This window comes from Phodopus roborovskii, unplaced genomic scaffold (genome assembly GCF_943737965.1).
Source record: "Phodopus roborovskii unplaced genomic scaffold, PHOROB, whole genome shotgun sequence".
In the NCBI taxonomy this organism is placed as follows: domain Eukaryota; kingdom Metazoa; phylum Chordata; class Mammalia; order Rodentia; family Cricetidae; genus Phodopus; species Phodopus roborovskii.
In genome coordinates, this window is record NW_026125295.1 from 9,648,134 (window position 1) to 9,659,827 (window position 11,694).

Consider the following 11,694-nt stretch of genomic DNA (forward strand, 5'->3'; position numbering starts at 1 on the left):
TGTCCGTCCTGAACAACGTAACTGGGTCTAGTCTCCAAAGAGGGAGATGGGGATGGAGAGTGAGAGAAAAATGTGATGCATGAACAAGAATGCTTCAGTGCCTGGTGCGAATCGTTAAGTTCCTGTGAGTAGTTGATTAGGAAGCTGAGAAGTCAAGCAGAGCTGAACCCAGCCCTTCACATTTTTTTGTTTTCTTTCTTTGATTATTTACTTTTGAGACAGTGTCCTGCTGGGCAGCCTAGACTGACATTGAACTCTCCCACACGCTGGGATTACAGGTGTGTGTGCTAACATGGCTGGCTGGCTTCCTCCACAAATCTTTTACTTTAAAAAAAAGATTTATTTTTTTTTTTTAGAAATTTGATTGATTAGAAAATCAAATGCTTTCTTTTTCAAGTACACATTTACTAATGGAATTCTTCTAGGGCAGGGTAACCCTCATCTAGAGCTCTATTAGAACAGTGGTTAGAACTGCTGATCTGATAGTCCGCAGTGACAGTTCACACACTTCCATGTCTGCAGGGTCATGTATGTAGCACTTGAACTGCTAGCGCAGTGACTGTACCTGGTAACAGGAGGTACGCCTCATAGCTGAGTGAATGAGCTCAGAAAACGGGTGAGTGGGTGTGACTGCTCTCATAAGACTGTATGGATAGGGACGTTTGAATAATTGTCATCACAACCTTTTCAGGAACATTCCAGACGTTGCACCTGTTGTAAGCGATCAGAAACCATCTGTATCAAAGTCTGGACGGAAAATTAGAGGAAGAGGCACAATTGTACGTATGTTAGAACTTTTTTCTTTCAAATTGCTTACCTAAGTAGTAACTTTTTAAAATTTATTTTAAAATTTCTGAGGTTTAGTTTTAGATAGATTATTTCTTCTGTCAGGCGGTGGTGGCACACACTTTTAATCCCAGCAGTTGGGAGGCAGAGGCAGAGGCAGGTGGATTCCTGAGGTTGAGGCCAGCCTGGTCTACAGAGTGAGTTCCAGGGAAGCCAGGGCTACACAGAGAAACCCTGTCTCAAAAAAAAAAAAAAAAAAAAAAAAAAAAAAAAAAAAGAAAAGAAAAAGAAAGCAAAGAAGAAAAAGACTATTCCACTTATTTAAGGAATTGTTTTTATTTCCCACAGTTTGGAAAGGTACTCCCATTGCATATATTTACAGCTGTGGGTGGATGTAATTATTCAATGATGTAATACATAAAATAGTATATTGAGAAATATTAGTCTACTGAGTAATGGAGGCTAGAATGTGTTAGGGCTGCAAAGGAAGCTATTATAGGATTCCAGTCAAGTATCTTGCCTTTCTCACCTCTCGGTGTCTTATATTTGAAGTAACTTCACACTTTCCAGTTAGTACTTAAATTGGTGCCTAGAGTAGACCTCTGCCTGACTGTGTCCTACAAGAGGCCTTCTTAGGACGTCACTACCCTCTCTCTGTTTAAGCGCTATCACACGCCTCCACGGTCAAGATCCCATTCTGAGTCGGAAGACGAAGACAGCAGTGAAACCCCTCCTCACTGGAAGGAGGAGATGCAGAGACTGAGATCTTACAGGCCACCAAGTGGGGAGAAGTGGAGCAAAGGAGACAAGTAAGCACGGAGTGTGAGACAGCCTGGGCGCCGAGCGCTAGTGCCAGAGAGCCAGGGTCTGACAGCCACAGTCATGGTGGCCAAAGGGAAAGCTACTAGGCGGAGCGCTGCCGCCCCGAGACAAGACAGAGGGCTCTTTATGAGAGTTTGAATGGAGCCTCAGTTGTAGAAGGGATCAGGTCTTAAACATTACTAGTAGATGTCTGACACCTGCTAGTGCGTGGATTGGTAGATAGAGCCTGCACCGCATCTCTTGACTCCCAAGGACTGTTGATCAGTGCTGCCCTGCAATGGAGTAGAGTAGTTGCCTGTTTCTGAAAGGGGGTCTGGCTCCAGAATAGCTAGCTGGAAAGTAATTCTTCAAGGCATCGTAAGAGAATAGCATGGACGTGGTGCTGAGGACTCGCGCTGTGCGCCTTGTCTTTACCTCTTAAGATCATAAAGCTTTTGTTGGTTTTCATGTACTTGTGTTTGATTTCTGTTTTAAGTTAATAGGAGCTTAGGAGAAAATGTTACTTGCCACAGTGAAGCAGAGGGAATGTAGATGTCATTTCAGCATTGAAATAGGTTCCCACTAAGGGCGTTTGTGTTCCTGTGACTTTAGTTAGTAAAGTCTCTGAAAGGAAAGACAGCTGGGCATAGAGATGTTTGCCTTCAGGGTCAGTGTTCAGGGAGCAGAGGCAGGTGCATGCATGCATCTTCGCCTTCAGGGTCAGTGTTCGGGGAGCAGAGGCAGGTGAATGCATCTTCATGTCTTCAAGCCTGGTCTGCTTGGTGCTCCCAGGCCACCTCAGATGTCTCAAAAAGAATATTTTTAAAAGAGAAAGGGGCTGGAGAGATGGCTCAGTGGTTAGAAGCACTGGCTGATTTTTTCCAGAGGACCTGGGTTCAATTCCCAGCACCCACATGGCAGCTTTCAACTGTCTATAACTCCAATCCTAGGGGATCTGACATCCTCACACAGACCTATGTGAATTAGCCAGGCCTGATGGCACTGGGATGCCAGTGCTTGGGAAGTTGAGGCCAGCCTGGGCCACATAATAAGAACCGGTCTCACCAAAAACAGAGGGATTAAAAAGATAGCTCAGTTGGTAAGATGCTTGCCTCCCAAGCATGAGAACCCTGAATTATGTGTAAAAAGAGCAAAATGTAATAGTAAGCACTTTATAATCCCGGTGGTAAGGAGGTGGAGACAGGATCCTTGGGGCTTGCTGGGCAGCAGTCTACTTACTGTATTGATGAACCCTAGGCCATGGAGAGATTCTCTCAAAGAAATGAGGTACCACACACACGTGCACACAAACATACATGTACGCATGGATTTTTTTTAAAAAAAGAAAATTTGAAGAAGACTCTTTAAAAAGTTGAGTTGAGGTTGGGTATCTAGCTCTATGGTAGAGTGTTTGCTTAAGTATGCCTATAGTCCTGAAGATGTCCAGTACCACAGAGACAAGTCGTACGCCACTCTGTCTTGAGAGATTCCTCAGTGAGGTTGCTGTTGGACAGAGAAGGCTGTGAGCAGAGGGTGTTATTGGGAGTCATGTATCTCCATAGGACTCTGGTTAGTTGGTGTGGTTCTCACAAGCATCACTTGTGAATCTGCTTCACTGAAAAGCAAGAAGGGTCTTAGTGAGCCTGATAATAGTTGTCATCGCTCTGGTTCATGTAAAAGTGGCTCTGTTGTTAGTGAGAAGTGTGTTGTAAGACAGAGAAGTGTTTGCAAATGGCTGCATGCACGTTTTATATATATATATCATATGTCCCCCGCTTACAGGCTGAGTGACCCCTGTTCAAGCCGATGGGATGAGAGAAGCTTGTCCCAGAGATCCAGATCATGGTCCTATAATGGATACTATTCAGATCTTAGCACAGCCAGACACTCTGATGGTCACCGCAAGAGGCGCAGGAAGGGAAAGAAGTTTAAGCATAAGAAAAAAGCCAGAAAGCAGAAACACTGTAGAAGACACAGACAGACGAAGAAGAGAAGAGTAGTTGTGCCACCTGATCTGGGACCCTCGAGACCTTCCACCCACCGAAGGAAGTCCTCTTGTGATAGAGGAAGGAGATCCCGAGCCTCCTCCTCCTCCCCCTCATCCAAGCGGGACTGGTCTAAATCAGACAAGGATAACCGGAGCTCTTCAACCCACTCCAGCAGAAACTCCTACCGATCCAAGTCTCATTCACGATCTGATTCTAGAGGGAGCTCGAGATCACGGGCTTTGTCAAAGTCCAGGTCTAGTTCCAGGTCAGGGCACCGAAGAAGAACAGCATCAAAATCACCAAAACAACCTGCTCAGCTGAGTGAAAATAAGCCAGTTAAGACAGAACCTTTAAGATCATCGATGCCACAGAATGGAAATGTTCTGGTACAGCCTGTGGCAGCAGAAAGCATTCCTGTAATTCCATTGAGTGATAGCCCTCCCCCTTCTAGGTGGAAGCCTGGGCAGAAGCCGTGGAAGCCCTCTTATGAGCGAATTCAGGAGATGAAGGCTAAAACAACCCACTTGCTGCCTGTCCAAAGCACATACAGTTTAACAAGTATTAAAGAAACTAGAAGTTCATCCTATCACAAAAGGGACAAAAATTCAGAAAGTGATGGGAGCGCTTATTCAAAGTATAGTGGCAGGAGTTCTGGGAGCTCAGGAAGGTCAAGGGGCAAGTCTTCTAGAAGCAGGTCATCCTCTAGGTCATACACAAGGTCAAGATCACGGAGTCCACCTACTTCACGATCACAGTCTAGGTCTCCGTCATCTAGGTCTCGCTCACAAAATAAGTACAGTGATGGTTCCCAGCATAGTCGGTCATCTTCATACACTTCTGTTAGCAGTGGCGAAGGAAGGCGAGCCACGAGGACCTTTAGGTCTAGTGGAGAAAAAAGTGTCACTGCAAATAAAAGACACTGCAGCAGCTCGAAAAAGATAGCTCACAGTAAGTATGCTAAAGGCAGAGAGAAGTCATGTCATAGGAAGTGTAGTGAAAGCAGGTCATCTTTAGATTACTCTTCAGACAGTGAACAGTCACATGCTCAAGGAGTACACTCCGCCCCCGAGAGGAGTCAGCAGGGGAGAAACAGGGAGCCTGAGTGGGGAAAGGGAGCGTTGAGAGAGAGTCTCTCTGATCACTCTAGAGACGGCAGTAAGTCCAAAGGGAAGCACTGTGCTGGGAGCAGGTGGGACTCTGAATCAAACTCAGAGCAGGATGTGGCTAAGAACAGGAAAAGTGATCCCCGGAGATGTTCGGACAAGGAGGAGGGCGAAGCCTCGTCAGACTCCGAGTCAGAAGGTGGTCAGGGTGACCTCCAACCCCCAGCCAAGCCTTCAGCAAACACTTCTCTGCCTGACAGTAACGGTGCCTGGAAGTGCAGGAGAGCACGGTCTTCGGCCTCTGAGTCAGAGGGCTCTTGCTTCAACTTGGGAAACGTTAGAGCGGAGCCCCACAAGCAAAGGCGCCCCAAGGACAGCCTTAAAGGGGTTCACACCAAAAAAGTGAGGGAGAAACTGAAAGCCCAGAAAGACAAGAAGCACAAGGCTCCAAAACGGAAGCAAGCCTTTCACTGGCAGCCCCCGCTGGAGTTTGGTGACGAGGAGGAGGAGGAGGTGAGTGGAAAGCAAGTTACACAGGAGCCGAAAGAGAGCTGTGACACTGCGAAAGACGCGATTGCAAAGGTAGAGGGAGCCTGTGATGAAGGCAGCTGCCCCAGTAACCCCAAGAAGGGCACTTCAGAGCTCGACCCGCTGGCCCAGGGTGACCGCAACCTCAGCTCTTGCCCTGCCCCTCCGAAAGTGGAAGAAAATGCCACCAGCTCTCCCCCTGGCACCCAGCACACTGAAGAGCAAGTCCCGGGTGGAGGGGAGGACGTGCTTCAGACCGATGACAACATGGAGATGTGCACCCCCGATAGGAGCTCCCCTGCAAAGGCAGAGGAGGTGTCCCCATTAGCAAACCACGGGCTGGACAGCCCAGAGGTGAGCATTATTCCAGAGCAGGTTGAGAACATGGCACCGTCCAGAGCAGGAAGGAAACAAGAAAGCATTGTGTCTGAGAGTAAAACCTCAAATGAAGCTGGGAAACAGGACAGCTCTGCCAGCTTGGCCGGCCCTGTAGAAATTGCAGGAAAGAAGGAGGGAGCTGTGAAGAGCCAGATGAACCTGACGGATAAGTGGAAGCCACTGCAAGGCGTAGGAAATGTGGCCGTGCCTACTGCAAGCACACCCAGTACCCTGGATGTGAAGCCGTTGGCTCCTGTGCCTGAAGTGAAGCCACAAGGCTTGAGAATAGAAATCAAAAGCAAAAATAAAGTTCGCCCTGGGTCTCTCTTCGATGAAGTAAGAAAGACAGCACGCCTAAACCGGAGGCCACGGAATCAAGAGAGTTCCAGTGATGAGCAGACGCCTAGTCGGGATGGCAATAGCCAGTCCAGGAGTCCACACAGATCTCGAAGTAAATCTGAAACCAAGTCTCGACACAGAACAAGGTCTGTCTCCTACAGTCACTCAAGAAGTCGATCCAGAAGTTCCACATCATCTTACCGGTAAGAAACATCCCCCACTTCATGTCATTTAGCCCAGAAAAACATAAGTATGATCACTGTTTGCAAGTATCTGACAAGGGAATAAGGAACATTGTTCCATGTGACCAAAACTACAGATAGAGGACACAGATAGGGAAGGGGCATTTCAGAAGAAGAAATTTGTACTCATCGTTATCTGTGGTTTTACCACTTGGACAATGCAAGCTCTCTTGCCATGTCTGGTGATGCGTTCTCTGTATTTAAAGGTGTGAAGTAGCTGGCTTTCTTGCCTTTGTAAAGAATCCTTTAATCAGAGTCTGCAGGGCTTAGATCATGTTCACATCCTGTTCATCCAGTGTCTGTCGTCAGCATAGACTGGAGGACAAAGAAGGAGAGTAACAACTAAGAAGAAGGGTCCAGGTAGCGGGAAACAAAGGAGAAGCAGCCATGGGCGAGCGTGTTAATACACTCTGTGCTGCGGTCTCTTGTATGAGTTGCAGCCATGGGCGAGCGTGTTAATACACTGCTGCAGTGTCTTGTGGCTTTGTCTCCTTGTTAGATTAAGCCATGGTGGCATCTGGACTGCTTCCTTTGTGTGCCTGCCTGTGTCCACTGTAGAGTCTGTCAGAGCCCTCCCTCCTGTCCCCACTGTCACCCTAGCTGGGGAGTACATGCTTTCTCACTCGTTTCCATTGTAGGTCAAGAAGCTACTCTAGAAGCCGGAGCAGAGGTTGGTACAGCAGAGGCCGAAGCCGCAGCCGGAGCAGTTCCTATGGAAGTTTCCATAGCCACAGGTAAGCTGTGGACTCAGCCGGAGGTGTGGTGCCCCATCACTGCAGTGGAACCCTTCTGGGACTGAGCAGGTCCTTGTCAAGTACCACGTTGGCTGTTCCTTACGCAGCTCTTTGAGAGCTCTGGAACTCTTCCTGCCTGTCCCTTCATCAGTGAGGCAGAGCGAGTGGCCGTGGCACCCCGCCCCCTCCACACATAATGTTACTGAGCGCTGCAAGCGCGGGCCCCTCTTGACCAGCTTAGGGTTAAAGCAGGGCATGCATTTGCACTTGCTAGCTGCTTCTCCCTTTAGCCTTGAGGTATTTTCTGCTGTGGCTACTCATGTAAATGGCCCTCTTCCCTTCCTACCCAGCTGAGAGTCTCCCCAGGGAACTACATAAAGTTTAACCTTGTGAAATACAAAGGTTTTAAAAAGAAATTCCAATATACTTGTGATAAAAACAAAATACTTAAAAGATTTCACTGTGTTTTCCCTTTGAGGGACAAAAATGTGTAGATTGCTAATGTGACCTGTGCCCTAATACACAAGGTGACAGTCCCTTCTGTGGTTCATACTAGGACATCCAGCAGGAGCAGGTCCAGGAGCAGCTCCTATGACCCCCACAGTCGATCCAGGTAAGTGGCAGTGGGAGGCCCCGGTGTGCTGGGGCTCGATCCCAGGGCCTAGGCGCAATCCACAGCTTGCCTTCTGCCATTAAGGTCACCTCTTTAAAAATGAGGTCTATCTGTGGCCCACTGTGCAGCAGTGTCCGATTGTGATGGCAGGTGCTTATTGAATATAATTGCCTAATAAGATCCAGATTCAGACAAACTAACTCAGTGTTAATTTTGTGATATTTTTCAATGCAGAAAAGAAATTAACATTTTTCTCTTTAACATGGTAAGTCCAACTGGGGGCAATTGCTGTTTCTAGAACTTCTTATGCAACTGTCTTCACACCTCCATAGAGTGCCCGTGTGAGCTAGCCCCCCTTGGCACCCCTAAGAAGGAGGCTTCCCGTATTTGAATGAGAAAATTTAGTGTGTGTGTTTCTGTTTAAGCAGATCCTATACTTATGACAGCTACTCCAGCCGGAGTCGCAGCCACAGCCGCAGCCAGAGGAGTGACAGCTACCATCGAGGTAGAAAGTACAACAGGCGGTCCAGGTGGGTCCTGCTCTAGAGCCCTGCCGAGTGACTGAGCACTTGGTGCAAGGGACCACGCTCTTCTCCTTCGGCGCTAGTTACTGTTTTATAGCTGAAACTAAAATGGGTTTCACATACTCACATAGCTTTGAGCAGGCACCTCTTGTAGAGGGGGGTTAAGGAGAAAACCAGATCATGGAGAAAACCACTCATTAGGGTGGCCAGTTTGTCATTTTAGTAATCACAATGATTTCTTTCAGCAGCAGGGCTGAGGGTTATATTGTGTCATTTTTTTAAAATAAGATGTAAGCCTTTATAATAGCTTTCGTACTGTCCCTTGCTGGTGGCTACTGTCGCCCCCCCCCCATCATTACAAACCCTTACAGACAGTGCATGTGGCCACTCCCTTGCTTGAAGTGTCTCAGGGGACTGTCTCCCACCTGTCCAGGGGCCTTGGCACTCAGTGTACATGAGCCCCACCACTTACCAGCTCTGGTTCCAACTCTTGACTTCCATCCTGTAATGTTCTAGAACCTTCTGCCCAGAAATACAAACGCCATATCCATCATTTCCTTTATTTGTGTCTTCGAGTGATTATGTAACATCTCCCATCACCCCCTTCTTCCCAGTAGGTTTGCACTGCAGCCCATTGCCCTGGTGACCCCGCACCTGCATCCCAGTGCAACTCTGAGTGCATTCCTGCCTGAATGGGGCGCTCAGTGCACCAGCCTACCTGCCCACTGTCCTGTGTTGTCCTTGAACCCTTATACTTGGTCTGGTCATTTGTGGTAGGATGATACCTACCGGATACCTACCGTGCCTACATGTTGACTGGCTCTCAGAAAATACTTTTAAATGAACCGAATGATGGTCATAACCAAGCCTTTGGGCCAGGATCCTAATGGTTTTGTTCACAGGCAAACCCACACCTTTAAACCCACCCAGCTTCAGTGTAATCTAGTGTTGACACTCACTGGGATTTAGTAGAAAAGTAGTTTGCTTATTTTTATGAATAGATTTCAAGTAAATGTAAAAAAAAAAAAAATCTCACAATCTTTTCTTTGTTATCTTAACCTGGATTTTGCTACCATGTGCCATTTTAAACATCCTTGAAAAGCCCATAGTGTTGCCATGGTTAGACCCCCCAAAGAGGCGGAGTCAAAGGCTTCTGTGTTGTTCTGTTCTGCATCCAGGAGCGGTAGATCCTATGGCTCGGACAGTGAAAGTGACAGAAGTTACTCTCGTCACCGGAGCCCCAGCGAGAGCAGCAGATACAGCTGAGGCGGCTTTGTGCGCATTGTATCTTAATTGTAAATACCTGGTAACTTAAAGCTTAAGAAACCGGATGGCAGTCTGTTGTGTTTCAGTATTAGAGCTCAAATCCAACAGTGCGTATTTCTTGTCACTTATGTGTGTGCAGATAAGTTTAAAGTACAGATGTCAACTGGAAATATTTACAGTAGACAACTATGGAGTTTTCATTTTCTTGAATCAAGAAATGGTGAAGTCGATGTGAGTATAATTTGCAGTGTTATTTTAGATAGTTCTTCTGTAACTCACATAGTCCATAGAATTCAGGTTTGTCAGTGTTTTCAGGTCTTAGCATCCATGCTGCCAAACATTATGGAGAGCTGTCTATCGCAAGCCACGCAGCGCAGTGCCGATGCCGGCTGTAGTCTCGTTTGTGTGCTGTCAGGTCCGGCCATCCACATCCCTGCTCATCTGCCAGGTGTGCAGCGGGCGGGGTGGCTCATGCCGCCATGTCTGCCTTTCCACAGACGCCGGAAACTCAGACGGTAACGGTGTTGCTATTCCCGCTCCTGCCGTGGTGCTGGGTGCCTTCGGTTCCTCTTAGACCTTACTTACTTCATGTCCTACATGTCCTGATGCCAGAAGACAGAATCTCCACTTTTTAAAGTGACTGGCACCAAAAATTATTTCTTCTGAACTGGGTTCACTGAGGGTAGGGGCTTCTTCCAAACAGGTGTGTGGTGGTGGTCAGTTGGAACAGCCTGCAAGGTTGGTCGTCTTATTTTGCCCAAGTGTGCTAGAAGAACCAGCTGAAAAGTGAACTCAGAAGCAGCTCCACGGTCTTAATTACCACATCCCAGAGACGCTTTGGCAAAGCTTTACTGTCCCACTGTGGCAACACACCAGCCTTTTCCCTGTCTGTGGAGCCCGTCTGAGCAGAGAGAACCCAGGACAAGAGTTGGGGCAGAAGGAACACAGGCCATTGCACACATGGATGGATGTTCTTGTGGCTTTGCGTGGTTCCTCCAGAAATAACAGCCTGTAAAGATTAGTTTGTGTTTGTTTGTTTGTTTTACTCTTTAGTTTGTATTCTTTCCCCAAGTGTACTTAATCACCTTAGTGCCAGTTTAACCCTGCTCACAGAAGGAATTTCTATATGTGGTGTGGACGTCCATACCATCCAATCCCGGGCTGGAGGGTCTTACAGCCCTGGCCCGATGGAGGGAGGCACTGGATGTGGAAATGCTCTTCCGGGACCATGTGGCATGTGGCTCCGGGTAAGAGCGTGTAATGATGCTCTGGGCTTCTGACCAGCACCCTAAAAATAAACAGTGTGTAAGTAGCATATTGGTGGCTAGCCATTGTTCATCATGCCAGTAAATACAAGTTCATGGGAAAACATCAGAAGTCAGTGCTTGGTTGCTGAAGAGTAAACATATACTTTGTAGTGGGGCTTTTTTCCCTAAAAGTTTCCCCTGCAAAGATGTTTGAATCTACTAGTTGGTGAGAAGAATGCATTCAGAGCCCAAACAAACTGCCACATGGAATTAGTAAGGAAAGGTCACTGTTACACTGTAGCTGTGTAACAAATTATCCCAAATTTCTCAGCCCAAAACAGTGCGCATGCATCATTGACTATCAAGTCTGCGGTCCATGGCCAGACGTGGTGGGGTTGACTTCACGGCTCAGGGTCTCAAGACTGTGACTGTGTGCTAAAGGGCGCCTTCCTCAGGAGACCCTCTTGTAGAATGTCAAGCGGGTCCTCTCTAGGCCAGGGATGCCCACATCCCCTCCCTTCCTCAACAGGGCTCCTTCGAGTCTTTGTCTTTCTTCAAAAGTTCTGCCTTCCTCCTGTTTCAAGGGCCATGTGACGTAGGTCAGACAAGATCAGAGAGCAGTCCCTGTCTGCAGTCCAGTGGCCAGAGGAGTTTTGGGCACTGGCAGGGTTCTGGGGGTCGGCATAGGAAGAGACAGGACATGCCACCTGCTGCCACCATGGACAGGGCTTCACCTTGTCCAGCACAGGCTCTCATCCTCAGCATTGTCCGCCTGGCTGTTTATACTCAAGTGAATGACAAAAATGGCTTTTCTTCCTAACCAGGATCATTCTGTATTTTGAAGTTATTTTTTTAATAAAATTAAATTATGTTGTGTAATGTGCTTAATAGAAAATGCTTTATTGGACAGTTTTGTAACATCCTGTTTACTGCAAATGGCATAGTTGATATTGTCAAAAATGTAGAAAATACTTTTGTACATACTAGCAGTGTTTAATTTGTATATACCAATTAAATTTCCCTACAACTTGAAAAGGGTCTCGTAGAAATGAAAGTGCACGCTAAGTTGAGTCTGTGCCAACTGTCCTTGCTTGCTCAGACTGCATAGTGAGCGTCTTTTAGAGCAGGAGTGAGCCCAGGGAAAG

General features: G+C 47.3%; 1 protein-coding gene across 3 annotated transcripts in view; it reads left to right on the plus strand.

The window, feature by feature from the left end:
• Nktr (natural killer cell triggering receptor) overlaps positions 1-11,428 on the plus strand; it is a 34,289-nt gene extending 22,861 nt beyond the window's left edge. For 2 of the 3 annotated variants that reach the window (XM_051202627.1, XM_051202646.1), the window contains 7 exons: positions 692-779; positions 1,450-1,595; positions 3,370-6,126; positions 6,804-6,899; positions 7,456-7,512; positions 7,938-8,042; positions 9,215-11,428. In XM_051202627.1, coding sequence (XP_051058584.1) covers positions 692-779; positions 1,450-1,595; positions 3,370-6,126; positions 6,804-6,899; positions 7,456-7,512; positions 7,938-8,042; positions 9,215-9,302 — 3,337 coding nt within the window. In that variant the 3' untranslated portion in view covers positions 9,303-11,428. The remainder of the gene's footprint in view (positions 1-691; positions 780-1,449; positions 1,596-3,369; positions 6,127-6,803; positions 6,900-7,455; positions 7,513-7,937; positions 8,043-9,214) is intronic. The other variant, XM_051202638.1, reaches the window with a different exon arrangement.
• The last annotated feature ends 266 nt before the right edge of the window (positions 11,429-11,694 follow it).